The sequence below is a fragment of the Convolutriloba macropyga genome, chromosome 6, assembly GCF_964194025.1.
Source record: "Convolutriloba macropyga chromosome 6, txConMacr16.3, whole genome shotgun sequence".
Lineage (NCBI taxonomy): Eukaryota > Metazoa > Xenacoelomorpha > Acoela > Convolutidae > Convolutriloba > Convolutriloba macropyga.
The window spans coordinates 12599970-12613392 of NC_134473.1; the positions used below are offsets into that span (position 1 = coordinate 12599970).

General features: G+C 39.3%; 1 protein-coding gene across 3 annotated transcripts in view; it reads right to left on the reverse strand.

The window, feature by feature from the left end:
- LOC142340786 (Na(+)/H(+) exchanger beta-like) overlaps positions 1–13423 on the reverse strand; it is a 134924-nt gene that overhangs the window by 22030 nt on the left and 99471 nt on the right. For all 3 annotated transcript variants that reach the window (XM_075391495.1, XM_075391497.1, XM_075391496.1), the window contains 2 exons: positions 3265–3518; positions 2749–2891 (listed from right to left, as the gene is read on the reverse strand). In XM_075391495.1, the coding sequence (XP_075247610.1) occupies positions 2749–2891; positions 3265–3518 (397 nt within the window). The remainder of the gene's footprint in view (positions 1–2748; positions 2892–3264; positions 3519–13423) is intronic.

The window sequence follows — 13423 nt, forward strand, 5'->3', positions numbered from 1 at the left end:
AACAGTTATCACTCTATGCCTCAACTTGAAATTCCACGACAGATGACAACACAGAATCTACTGGAGACAGAGAACCAGTTGCATGTTTTTGTTGATGCATCGATTGTTGCAACGTGTGCTGTTGTCTACCTCAGGAGCTTGAATAAGACCAGCAACGAAGTACAAACTGCATTCGTGATCGGGAAATGCAATGTAGCGCCCGTAAAACAGTTGAGCGTTCCAAAATTGGAACTAGAGGCATCTGTCACAGGTGTTCGACTCCTGAATTTTGTTAGACATAAACTCTCTGTTGAAATCAGCAATGTTTTTTATTGGACGGATAGTCAAGTTGTCCTTGACTGGATTGGTTCTTCCAAGAAGCAACCAGTTTTTGTTGCTAATCGCATTGCAGAAATAAAAGTAAAAAGCAAACCTGACAATTGGAACCATATTGCGACAAACTTAAACCCAGCTGATCATGGTACTCGTGGTTTAGAAGCCAAGGAAATTGAAGCAAAATGGTTTAAGCCACCAGATTTTCTCAACACAAATGATGTCTTTTGTAGACCTACAGAGCAAATGCCGATTTGTGCTGCAACAACACGATCTGCCTTAAGAACCAAGAAACCATTACTCGACCCTAAACAGTTTTCAACATGGACAAAGATTTTGCTAACGATAGCTACTGTTTTCAATCTGATCTACAGAGCGAAAAAACAGCGTGACAATCACCATCAATACACTGTTGAAGAGATTGAGTTATCAAAATCTTACTTGATACAAATTTCGCAAGTCAATAGCTTCCCAACCGTCATCGAGTTGCTAAAAAGTAGCCGTAAACTGGACCCGAAATTCAAATACAGGTCGTTAAACCCAATGCTTGATAAGAACGGTATATTACGCGTCTGTGGAAGGCTAATTTTTGCTCCCAGTGAACTCGAGTTGGCCAAGCGGCCAATACTACTTCATGCAAAAGATCACATTTGTCGTTTATACCTCGAACATGCCCATCGCATCTGTGTGCATCAGGGAACAGAAGCCACTAAGGCTTTTGTACAGCAAAGGTACTACGTAATTGGTCTCCGCAGCACACTGCAGAGCATTAGATACAAATGCTTCCTTTGTCGACGTTTCGAACCGCAAAACATTGAGACTTTTATGGCACCGCTACCTGATTGCCGCTTCCCGACTGAAAACAAACAATTTACAATTGCCAACTGCGGATTAGACTTTTTCGGCCCATTTTACATTGAGGAAGAAAAAGATAAGTTTCAGAAACACTACGGCCTCATCTTTATTTGTCTGGTAACGCAAGCTGTTCATTTGGAAACCTGTCCAGATTTGAATACAGACACTTTTCTGAACGCCTACCGCCGCTTCACTTCGCGAAGATGTCAGCCCGCTGATTTGTACAGTGACAACGGTAAGACTTTTGTTGGTGCCAAAGAAGAACTCAAAAGGTGTCTGAATGATCTCGACAAGGATAAAATTCACAAAGCACTTGCAGCACAGAACACCAAGTGGCACTTCAACCCACCTTATGGCCCTCATTTTGGCGGCGCTTGGGAGCGGCTGATCCAGAGTGTCAAGCGGACGCTCCTGATCATTCTAGGGTCAAGAAAGTTTACTTTTGACGTTTTCCACACAATCATGGTTGAAGCAGAAGCTATTATGAACTCCAGACCACTTACAAACGTGTCGGACGCCATGAAAAACGAAGAACCATTGACGCCAAACCATTTTCTACTTCAGCGTCCTTACAACTCTCTTCCCCCTGGTATCTTCCCGTCAACCAAGCCAGCTAACATGAAGTCTTGGAAAAATGTTCAACAATTCCTCAACCACATCTGGAGGAGACTGGTCCGGGAATACCTACCGACCTTGATAAAGCGACCAAAATGGACCGAAAACGCCGGGAATTCACTCAAAGTCAACGATGTGGTGTGGATCCTGAAAGACTTCACCCCACGTGGTATTTGGCCTCTGGGAAGAGTAGAAGAAGTGTTCCCTGGACGAGATGGTAACAACAGAGTAGTTAAAGTGAAAACGGCTTACGGCACCTTCGTCCGCCCCGTGTCCGGTCTCGCCCGTGTTTTCGCTGATTAGCTTTTTTGTTGATATTTTTTGCGCTCCGGTTTTAGGCAAAGGGGGTTGCATATAGTTTAATTCAATTTAATTTGGGTTTATGGATTCTAACTGGAATTGGAAACATATTTATTTGGTGGATTTATTCGTGTTTTATCCTCTTATTCCTGTTGCCCCCGTGGAGCATGTTGCGGATGCAACTTCAAGATGGCTAAATATGGAAGTTAAGATGATTTGCCGCAAAAACTTGACTTTATGTCCCACATTGCTAACTGTCAGTTACCAAAAACATGGAAACAAAACATCTGAATTTGACTTTTTCAATGCTAGAAATATGTTTTCACTACAGGGCATAAGAAAGCTCGCCGAAGCTTCCATGAGTAAATATCATTTCCAGACCCTGCATAACTTCGAATGACTATCTTACAAACTTTTGACGGTATTTTACAAGAGTTGAATTGTCCTATATAATTTTCTGAAACATTTTATCCTGAAACATTTATCTTGTTCGTGTGAAAAGAATGTGACAGAATAACTTTTTTTCTAGTATTTTATAAGATTGGAATGTTTCTATATAACAATCGCACTGCGAACATAGATGCGAGGTTTTTTTTCAATTTGAGGACGCGTCTCGGCCTGTGAATTTGAAGGTGATATTTTCCAATTTCTAGAAAGTAAACAAACTGTCAGGGTTGATATGACTAGTTGATATTTGTCTGGTTGTAGGTGGAGCATACCACACATTGAAACAACTTGTAATTGAGTAGATGAGAACTATTCGAGTGGCAAAGGAAAAGATGAAGATGGAAATGGCAAAACTCCAGTTTCTAAAACAATAGTATCAGAGTCCATTTGATCTAATTATTCTTCCAATGCAATGAAGTAAACTGTCGAAAAATGGCTTAAGATTTATTACACAATTCAGTATTTCAACATCTTTTTTCAACATCAAAATGTTACTCATCAAGACAATACAAGTCAAGATTAGTAACATTTTCAGAGCCATGATCTTCGTCAAGAGTAGGATTTTTAGAGCCAAGATTTTTGTCAGAATTATTCCTATCATAGACATATGCCCAGACATTCTTCAGAACACTAATAAAAAGAAAAGATTTACCCCCTTCAGACAACCAGATGTCTGGACATACGTCTAGGGTATCAATCCGGATCATTTAACTAGGCGAGTAAATAGAGTAATACCCTAAGCTGTCAAATAGAATAGCCCCAACATCTGATTTGTGGTAGAATAAGTGCTGTGCCACAGATAGACAGGCGAACCACTCTGCAATCGAAGTCGTGATTCTGAGACAGCCTCTGATCACGTGACGACTTCTCTTGGAGGTTCTGGGCTCTGTCCAAAGAGCCATGTACAATGCACATGTGGTACCCGCCAAAGGCCCTCCAAACCCAAAAATTGAGGCCACGATGTATGACAGGTAAAAGAGACAGATTACCTGGAAAATAATATCCCAGTTTGAGAACCAACGTTTTGCGGTGATCAAATTAGTTTCAAAGTCACGAACTACGAGAATAGATATACGAAAACATAATTTGAGCATGCAAGTGGCTAAAGAATTAAACGTTGGATAATGATCACGTTAGGTGATTATTCACCGCTCGGTGAATAATCGACAATGCGACGAATCGACAATGCGAACACTCGACAATGCGAACACTCGACAATGCGACGAATCGATGTAATGGAACTATGACTAGAAAAAACGCGACTATAAGACGGAAGACAGAATAAAAACATTAGACAGAAAAGAAAAAGAAGCGACTATTAGACAGAAAAAACATAGTCATAGGCGCCAAAATTCGCAAATTCCCAGAAAATCAAGACATAAACGCAACGTCCGCTATCTTCAGATTTCCATCTCTGCTCAGATCGTGCCAAACCGAATTGGCCTCTGATCAGACTTTCGTAAGACCATTTTTTGCGCGAATTTTTTGCGACCGTAGCAAGGCCAAGCCAGACCCAGCATTCAAGAAAATGATCTAGAACGAACGGTTAGGACATTTTGGGAGCTTTTTAAGAGCACAAGTTTCCGTTCATACAATATAAAAAATTATCACGTTTGAAAAATTATACAGCGATTTGCTAGCGTATGTTCGCACATGATGATGTCCCAACCCTCAAGTTTGCAAAGTATTGTCAAAGCGTGAAATATAATTTAAAAACAAAATCTGATTGACAAAAATAAATATCAACAATTAGTTGTTTGGATTTTTTTTCGTGGATCCAAGGGCATGTTGCCAAGTCACTCTATAACGAATTCCTTGTTGTCCCAATAATCATTGCACCTATCGATGAAAAATGTACAACAGGTATACGAAAGCTTGAAATACTTTTTATTAATTCAAAGTTTACTTTTACATTTCTTCTAATTTTTCAGAACACAATATCAACCAATTAAAACAACGTTCTCGACCCCCTCAGCAAACAAGTTTTGTTTGTTGCGATCAACTTCACTATTAAGATTTGTCAAAAGTAAAAATGCACCTAATAATATTTTGAAATTAGGAGAACCCGTGCTGGAAGTATATAAGTGCCACCATTTGCATTTCTTAGCCACTTGGAGAAAACTGTTTGAAATGTCGATAATTAGACACTTTTAACTCTCGAATACTGTCTGAAATGATCAAAGCGTAAATCGGTTTTGCAATAAATTCTGAAATTCCTATTGTAAAGTTTTTTGAAGCGTGAATTATCAAAAAATATTATTATCAATATTTTCCGATTATTCATCACTATATTGAAGCTTGAAAAGCGTCTGGGGAGTAAAAAAACGACCTCAACTTGAAATTACTATGTAAATCTCTTTCCTGCTCTTATTAACAGAGCCCGTCTATTTCTCACTTGCTGGCTGAATTGATAACCAAAATTTCCAATTAATACGGAAAAGTAACCGAAACACATAGATACATTGAAATTAGGTTAAGTTCAATCAATTGTAAAACATCGAGGAGCCAGGTTGATCAGTTTTCTACTTCATTTTGTTTCTCTAGACAGCTTTATTTAAATTTGCCGGAAGTACACACCCAAAAACAAACAACACGATCTTTGCATACCATGAAAGCAAATAGTTCTACTTCCACTTCCATTGAGAGCAGTCTGGGATTGGAATTTTGCTAACCGTTTTTTGCTAACTTTATGATCTGTTTTTTTGCGTTTCTACGCGTTAAATATGGTTTTCTGGCTTTGATATTACTAGTTTTCCCATTTTTTTAAATTTTTATGCCTTGGCTCATTTTTCAAGTTTTATCTCGTTTTATCATACTGGCAATTCATATTTTAAATTACTGGCGCTCAAAATAGGACACAATTGAACATTTAAAAAAATTTGAGGCATAGATTATGGTTTTAGCGGCTTTGACACCCCTTTCTCGAAGAATTAAATGAATTTTTAGATTTGGATTTAACTGTCGTTTGTCTTTTTAGTTGTATGAGCTGATTTCGAAATGAACTGGCCTCAATAACTTTTCATGGAGGAATAAATGCGCCTATATTCTGATTTGAGTAGATAGCTGGTTGCTTTGATGATTTCGAAAACAATTGACTTTAAAAAGCACTTTTTATCTTCACATTTTTGTTCTTTTTTGTCAATTTTGTTTCCTAGTCTCGTTAACTGCAGGTCATATATGACATTATTGTTGTCAAGGGAAGACGCAAGTGTACAAAATCTAATGGTTTTAGAGAATTCGTTATGAATTTACTGGCTTCGACACGGGTTTTTCGCAGAAAAAGTAGACTAATTGTTGATTTTTGCCTATATTTGACGATCTTTACGTAGACGTATGACATATTCTGAAAAATTAGAGGTTATAAGCGCTTTTATTGGACAAATAAACGAAACTATTTTGTTTTCTTATAGCTGATGGCTTTCATGAATTTGAAAGTTTTTGTTTTGTAGAATAATACAGAATTTTTAATTAATTTTGCCTTTTTTCTCTATTTGTTGTCTACTATTTACTTTTTTTCATTAATGGAAGGTCGCATATCAAATTTTTGGCGTTCGAGGAGGGCTCAATCGAACATATTTTGAGGGGCAAAGATTTGCTTTTTTCGACAGCGTTTTCTCGCAAGTTTTAAATAAGTTTTGTTTGTTTTCTCTATTTTTTGTTCTTTTTGTTACCTCATAGAAACAATGAATAAAACAGGTCTTATTGCCCTCTTTTAGAAGCGTATGTGACCATAAACTTAATGGATGTTTTCACTTGCTATTTAACGGTTTTCATTACTTTGAAATTGATTGTTTTTAAAAAATATAAGCCAACTTTTTAACGACTTGTTTTTTTGTTCTTTTATTGTCTAATTGTTACCGAGCATTATTATGAATGGTCCCATAACTTTTCTAGTGTAGTAAAAATTGTTTTGTTTACTTTCAGTTTTATCTGACGATATTTTTAACTTGTTAATTTTTTTCTTCAAAAACTGGACATAAAAATTTGGATGTAATTAAAGTTTGTTGTTATTGTTGTTTGATTTTATTGTTCGTCTTGACTTGCATTCTCAAAAATGGTTGATCTTATTGATCTAATGCGGAATTTTTTACTCCACTGAGTTTTTTGCCTGATAGGCGATCATTTTGTGCATACACATTTTTTTTCGAAAACTACTTGAATTTTCGGGGGTTTTCTGTCTGTTCCTCATTTGGTAGACATTTATGCCAATAATGCGAAAAAGCGGTGTCGGAATTTTGTTTGCGAACGCACACGTCTCGGTGCGACGTCTCGGTAAGGTTGTCGGTTTTTATACAAAGAATCTTTTTTGTCGCAAAATCATTATATCAGTTTTTAAAAAAATTATTATATGTTCCTAAATTGTAATCAAGATCCTCCTAATTGACGTGTTGTTATCTGCTAGTTGATAACACCAGTTTACTTTTGTTCAAATTCGCCTAATAAAAAAACTCACTCGATAAAAATGCCTAAAGGCGCTGTTGCAGATCAACTTTGCAGGACTAATCCTTTTCAGTTAAGACTTTGAGAAAATTAACATTATTATGATGCAAAAGGTACCTTTTGACAGCAGGTACACTCTGCTGTCGAAAACGTGTCAGTTAACCAGAAATCAATGAATACCCATCTGATTTTTTCCAAAAATCAATGAAAAACCCATGATAACCTCATAAGAGTCAATTTCTCAAATAATTGAGAATTAAGAATACAAATAGCAATTTAGATTGGAACTAGAAACTGTGTAATTACGAAAAATATTTGAGAGCTCAAATTGTAGGCCAATTGGAGCAGTTAGGCGAGATCTTTTCTACTATTTAACAAAATATCCAGGATTTCTGGAGCTGCCGCTAAAGAGCCCACACTGAGGTTGGGATTTTTGTATATCAAAACTGTTGCCAATGCAAATGCGTACAAGCGATAGAAAATAATGTGTGCCTTCGCACAGATTGTTCTATTGCCTATTTCGCCGAGCAGTTAAGACCTCTGGCCCGCGCCCCAGAGGTCGCTGGTTCGAATCCCGTCAAAGTCAGAACTTTTTGCCAAAATTGAAATTTTATGTATGGTTTTTTAGGTTAAACTTAATAAGTTTTTGACCTCTTTGCGACCTTCAACTAGAGATCAAAAATATGTTTGGCGGACAATCTTCTGGTCGTCTAATGCAGTAAAAAACATGCGGTTTTCTCTCGTATAGAGAGCTTATGGTTTTTTGTGTGTTATCATGTGTAATGTTATCGTCTTGTACGTTCGAGATACGCTTGTTAAACATTTTTTTATACGTAAATAGATCATGAAAATTTCTCCGTGAGTTTGTCTATGTTCCAATACAGAGAAAAAACCTTCAAAATTCAGTCTTGAGTTTTATATATCTTTTACGTATTTACGAATTTTTATATACCTTTCAAGAATTATTCAAGTTTATTTTTCGAAACAAAAACGAGGCACAACATTTGGTCCACCGACAGTGATAACGAACCAGAATCATTTCACAGGCGATTTCCGGACTCCACAAAGAGAGTGAAGTGTGGTTTTGGTCACCAACGCTTGGAATGAAACTGATGACCGAAGCACATTGAGCGAGGCTTCTGGAAACCCAAAAGTGAATGTACTAAGGATTTCAAGGGTGAAACGTCAGAAAAACTGTAAGATCGATACATTTTAAATGAAAAAACTGGGATCCGACAGAAATTGATGATGTAGCGTCAAAATAGACAAAAAAACTCGACAACTGACAAAAAACTGGTTTTAGTCGAAAAACTTGAACTTCATATTTGAGCTTTAATTTGATATTAGCCAAACGTGTCTGAGGGGTGGGAACTTGAAAAACCAGCTTTCAAAAAAAAATCGATAAATTCATCGAATTTTTTTACAATTTTTAGGTCGAAAATTTGAAAAATAAAAAAAAAATTGGTCAAATGTTTGAGAAAATGGTAAATTATTGTTCAGCATAGTTGGGGCAACAGTATAATACAGGTATTCAACAAAAAATTTGGATTTTGACTAAATTTTTAAAAATTGTCGAATTTACGAATTTTTGAGAAAAAATCTCAAAAAACATAAAAAAACAGGAAAGGTTCGTAGTTTTTTTGTCCCCATACGGTAAATACACGTTGATGTGAGCCTATGGTATTCATTTTGTGTACTAGTTCGTTGTTCCACGTCATAAATAGTCTACCAAAAAACAGCCAAAATCGGTATACAAGCACTGTATTTTCACTTCCCGGACTAAGCTTGAATACTTTCGCTGTTAACTATAGAAAAACGGTACAATATCAGTTGGATAACGTTTTCCGTCACAAAAGTGATATAATCACCTGGCACTACGCCATAAATAATTCGTTAATATTGCATAGAATGAATAACTACCACGAACTTGCGTTGCCGGAACTTGCTACCGTATTAGAACATTATCAAGACCGTTTGAAAGCAATTGTTTATTGTCCGCGTAACGGCGCACCGAAAATTTTTGGTTTTCTTAAGCAAACAAGCATAGTGACTCTTCCAATGATCACTGATTTAGTATCGAAGCGCAAGCAAAAGGATCAGAACTTGATTAAAGAGTACTATCAATTGCATCAGAAACATTATCTTGAATTAAAGTCACTTACATTAGTATTAACACTTCAGAATTCACTTCATTGCTTGCTTAATAAAACTCGCCATAGTAAGGTCAATAAGTGACGCCCTAGAGCGAAAAAGAATAGGAAACTCGTCGCTGAAGCAGCAGCCGCGTCGCTTTCTAACTAGGTTTACTTCTTTCTGGTTTTGTGACCTGAGTTTAGCTTACAGGGGTTATAGAGCTAGTTGGCTGTGATACCTAGTTGTTTCGCCGTGTCTCATATTTGTTGCGCGTTTTCCGTGCGTTTAGCCGCTCGCTTTTCGCGTCTGCTCATCCAGAGCTTGCTTCCGTTCCTTTTCCCGCCTTTGCGTTTCCGTTTCCGCCCGTAGCACTAAAGTCGTTCGGCTTCTTCACCTCGTTTCCCACATTGCATGTTTCGCTCGCCATGCCCCGTTTTCTGGGTCTCAAAAACTTTTGAGTTATTGTGTCCTCGGTTCTAACTACTGGGGTTACGAGACTCCAGAATTTTTTGAGACTCAACCGTCCGCTGCGCTAGGTTACGTCCCGCCTGCCGTGCGTTTCCAGCTCATTTTTCGTTATCGTACTATTTGTCCGCTTTTACCTTTCGTGCTTCATTCGTGCTCGGCGACTTGGTCTCACTTTTTTAGTGTTAACCCCTTTTAGTGTTTTATTTTAATTGTGTACGTCCAAACTTTGAGACCATTATCCCGAAATCCTTTCAAAAGTGAACCCGCAATAAATCAGCATGTCAAAATCTAATGGAGAGCGAGTTCCTAAGTTGCATGACGCACGAACAAAAATTGAGAGTGAGATTTGTACAGCCTATGAGAGTATCGATGACGCAATTCAGGAACGCCCAAGACGCGTAAAAGCAGAGAGGCTAGTAACTAGGTGCAAAGATCTCTTAATGAGTGCCATCTCTAAAAATGATCAATTACTAGCACTCGCCGCGACAACTGGGCAGGCAGAGAAAAATAAAGCAGAAGTTGAGGAATGGCTAGAAAGTGTTAACAAAAGACATGATGATTACATTAAAAACGCTCGGAAATACATAGACTCAGTCCTAGATACTGATAGTTCTAGCAAGTTGTCTCACAATTCCAAAAAGTCTTCCGCGGGCAGAACAACATCGAATGCTTCCAAACTGCGTAGAAAAGAACTGCTTTTGGCTAAACTCCGACGCAAGGAAATAAAAGAGGAGAACAAAGCCGCAGCGCGAATTGCCGAAAGAGAATTTGAAATTGAGATGGCTCTAAGGGAGCGAGAATTGGCCGAAAGAAAAAATGGAACTCTAAGCTGATATGGAACTCTTTGCTAAGAAACGCCAAAATGATCTTGAGAAAATACGGGAAGAAAACCCTAAACGACTCAATGAGGCAAAAATAAAAGAAATTGATCTCATGGATAGTGAATCGTTGTTTAGCAAGAGTAAGGCCGACTAAGAATCAAGACGTGGTAGCTACCATTCATTGAAGACTGATGACCTAGTAAATGAATGGCTTGAGTCTGCTAACAATGAAAACACGCTCACTGCTCCAGATTAGACATCTCAAACGAGTTCTGGTCAAAATCAGGAGCACCGAACAAAATCAGGTCACAACAAGGAACCGTCATCAGATCCAGCCCAGACTGCAGACCGTGATAGTCAATTACCGCCTCTCATTCAGCAATCTTCCTATGAATTTAACAAAACTGGTATAGAAAACGCAAAAGTTTCATTCCCGTTCCCCCGATTGAACGAACCGAGAGAGAGTCCATTTGCTGGCGAACTTGTTGATTGAGCGCCTGACAGCGGCCGATCGCCGAATGTTGAATATCCAATCAACTTGAACACAAACAGAAACCATCTGACAGATCCCTTGATTAACACATCAACGCATGTTTGGAACAGATACGCAGAGCAAGAAGCCGCATACTATAGTAGTTTACTGGCTTATTCACAGAACTTTTTCGTGCCGCCAGCGAACAATGTCGTCGATAGTAGCACAGTAACTGTGCCCTCAACTGCTGATTTGTTGAACACTACCTGTTCTGAATTTAACAACACCGATTTACACTCCTCATCCGAGTCAAAATGCTGCGCAATCCGTACTTAATTTAACGCAGAACTTGTCGTCCAATATACCTACTGGTGATATCATATCCCGAAACCGTCCTCAAGCATCAGTGCCCTTCAGTCATTACGTCCCAAACTTAGCCTTATGGAAGCTGGCCAGTGTAAATCCGTCCACCGCTACCGTAAGGTGTCCCACGAATTTTTCTCAAAGCTCATCAGTAATTGTGAACACAAGTGTACCGGTTTCGGCCGCGACAGATGGCGGTACAACATACTACGAAAATTGGATCTCGAGCACGAGTGTATCTGCGCAGGTACTTTCTCCAATGTCCGGCCTGGGCTACACGATGCCGACACTCCCATATTACCCGTTTCCGCCTCCAATGGTTAACCCCGCAATGCTTCAAGCGCCGAGAACGGTTACAATAAAAGACCTAGCTGAACGTCTTAATCTCAACAAGAAGTACCTACCAGATTGGAACCTTGCTATGTTTAATGGTAATACCTTGCAGTGGCATGAATGTTACGGCCAATTTAAGAGCGCTATTGATTCGCAGGCCCTAAATGATGACATCAAGTTGACTTATTTGAAAACTCTCAGAGTAAATAAAGCCGAAGATGCCATTGCAGAAATCGCTGATTGTGGAAAAATGTACAGAGATGCATTTAAAACGCTTGAACGAAAGTTCGGACATTCCCAAGCAGTTGTCACTGTTCATCTTGACAAATTGGCAAAATACCCTTCAATTAGGATGCACAGCTCTGATCAAATCATCCATTTTCCCACAACTGTCTCTAGTCTTGTTGGCGCTTCAGGTCTTTTTCCTATGATGCAGATCTTCAGAGTTCATCACTCTTGAATCAGGCATTAAAGAAATAGCCACCAAATTTGAAGGAATCATGGTCATTGCACACAATGAAAGGATACTTGAATCGCCCAACAATGTTGGATTTCAAAGACTGGTTGAAAGAAAGAGCCGAGGATCATGATCGCATGAAAACACTTCTTTCCGGAGCAAACCACAAGACACTAACAGCAGTGGTGCAGTAAAGAGCAAAATGTCTTCGAAAGTATTCGCGTCCAATTCAAAGTCATCTAATGTTAGTAGGCAGTCTCAAAGTTCAAAGAATGATCACCCACCTTGCGTAGTTTGTAAATCACAACATCCGATTTGGCGATGTCAGATTTTCAAGAAAAAAACTCCGACGCAGCGTGCTAAAATAGTCGCAGAGGACCAACTCTGCTTTTCGTGCTTGAATGGTAAGCATTCGTTCCGTACGTGTCCGAATCAACGCAAGTGTAATCGCCAAGGCTGTCGCAGTACCCAGAGCATCTTGCTGCATGGCGCGGAGCGGATTTTCCCAGCAAGCGGCCAAAACAAATCTGCTGATGCATCACAACCTAAAGTCAACTCAACAAAAACGTCAACAACGGCTGTAGACAATGCAAGTAATCGCGGAACAAGCAGCACACATGACCCACATCGATCACTGATGTCAAGGGTCTTTTGCAGGTCCTCGATGTTGATCTAGAGGGACAGTCACAGAAGTGTGCTCGAGCTCTTGTTCTCTGCGATACAGCATGCAGTCACTCCTGGATCTCCAGTGAGCTCGCGAAACGTCTCCATTTGAAAGGAACATTGTTCAATTTGACGGTGAACGGTATCAATACGCAAGAGACAATCAGCACTGAAGCTGTTCAGGTTAATGTGACCCCAATTGGTGAGAATACTTGTTCTCCGTTTGAGTTGTTGCCGTACGTGAAAGAAAACTTTCGCGTTGGGGCTGACAAAATTGATATCGTTGCCCTGCAAGATAAATATCCTCATTCGAGTGTGTTACCTTCAAAGAGTTATGACTAGGCAAACGTAGAGATGATACTTGGTCAAGACGCATACCACGCCATCCGCCCGCTCGAGTTTTTCGGAACCGACTCGAAATCCTCACCCGTTGCCGTTCGTTTAACGTTAGGATGGGTACTAAGTGGTCCAATGCCGTCATCGTCCGGTCTAATCTCGACAAGTTTCAAAGCGGTAATTGAACATGACTCTGAGTTGGCGGCACAAATCAAGTCGTGGTATGACTTGGAATCATACGGGGCTGTTAAGCAAGTGGATCCGCGCTCAGCGTCCGACCGTCGGGCCGTCAAAATCCTCGATCAGTCAACCGTAGACGAGAAAGGTCGTTACTTCGTGGGTGTGTTGTGGTCTTCCGATGAGGTCAAAATTCCCAACAATTATTTTTCTGCATTGGTCCAGCTGAGG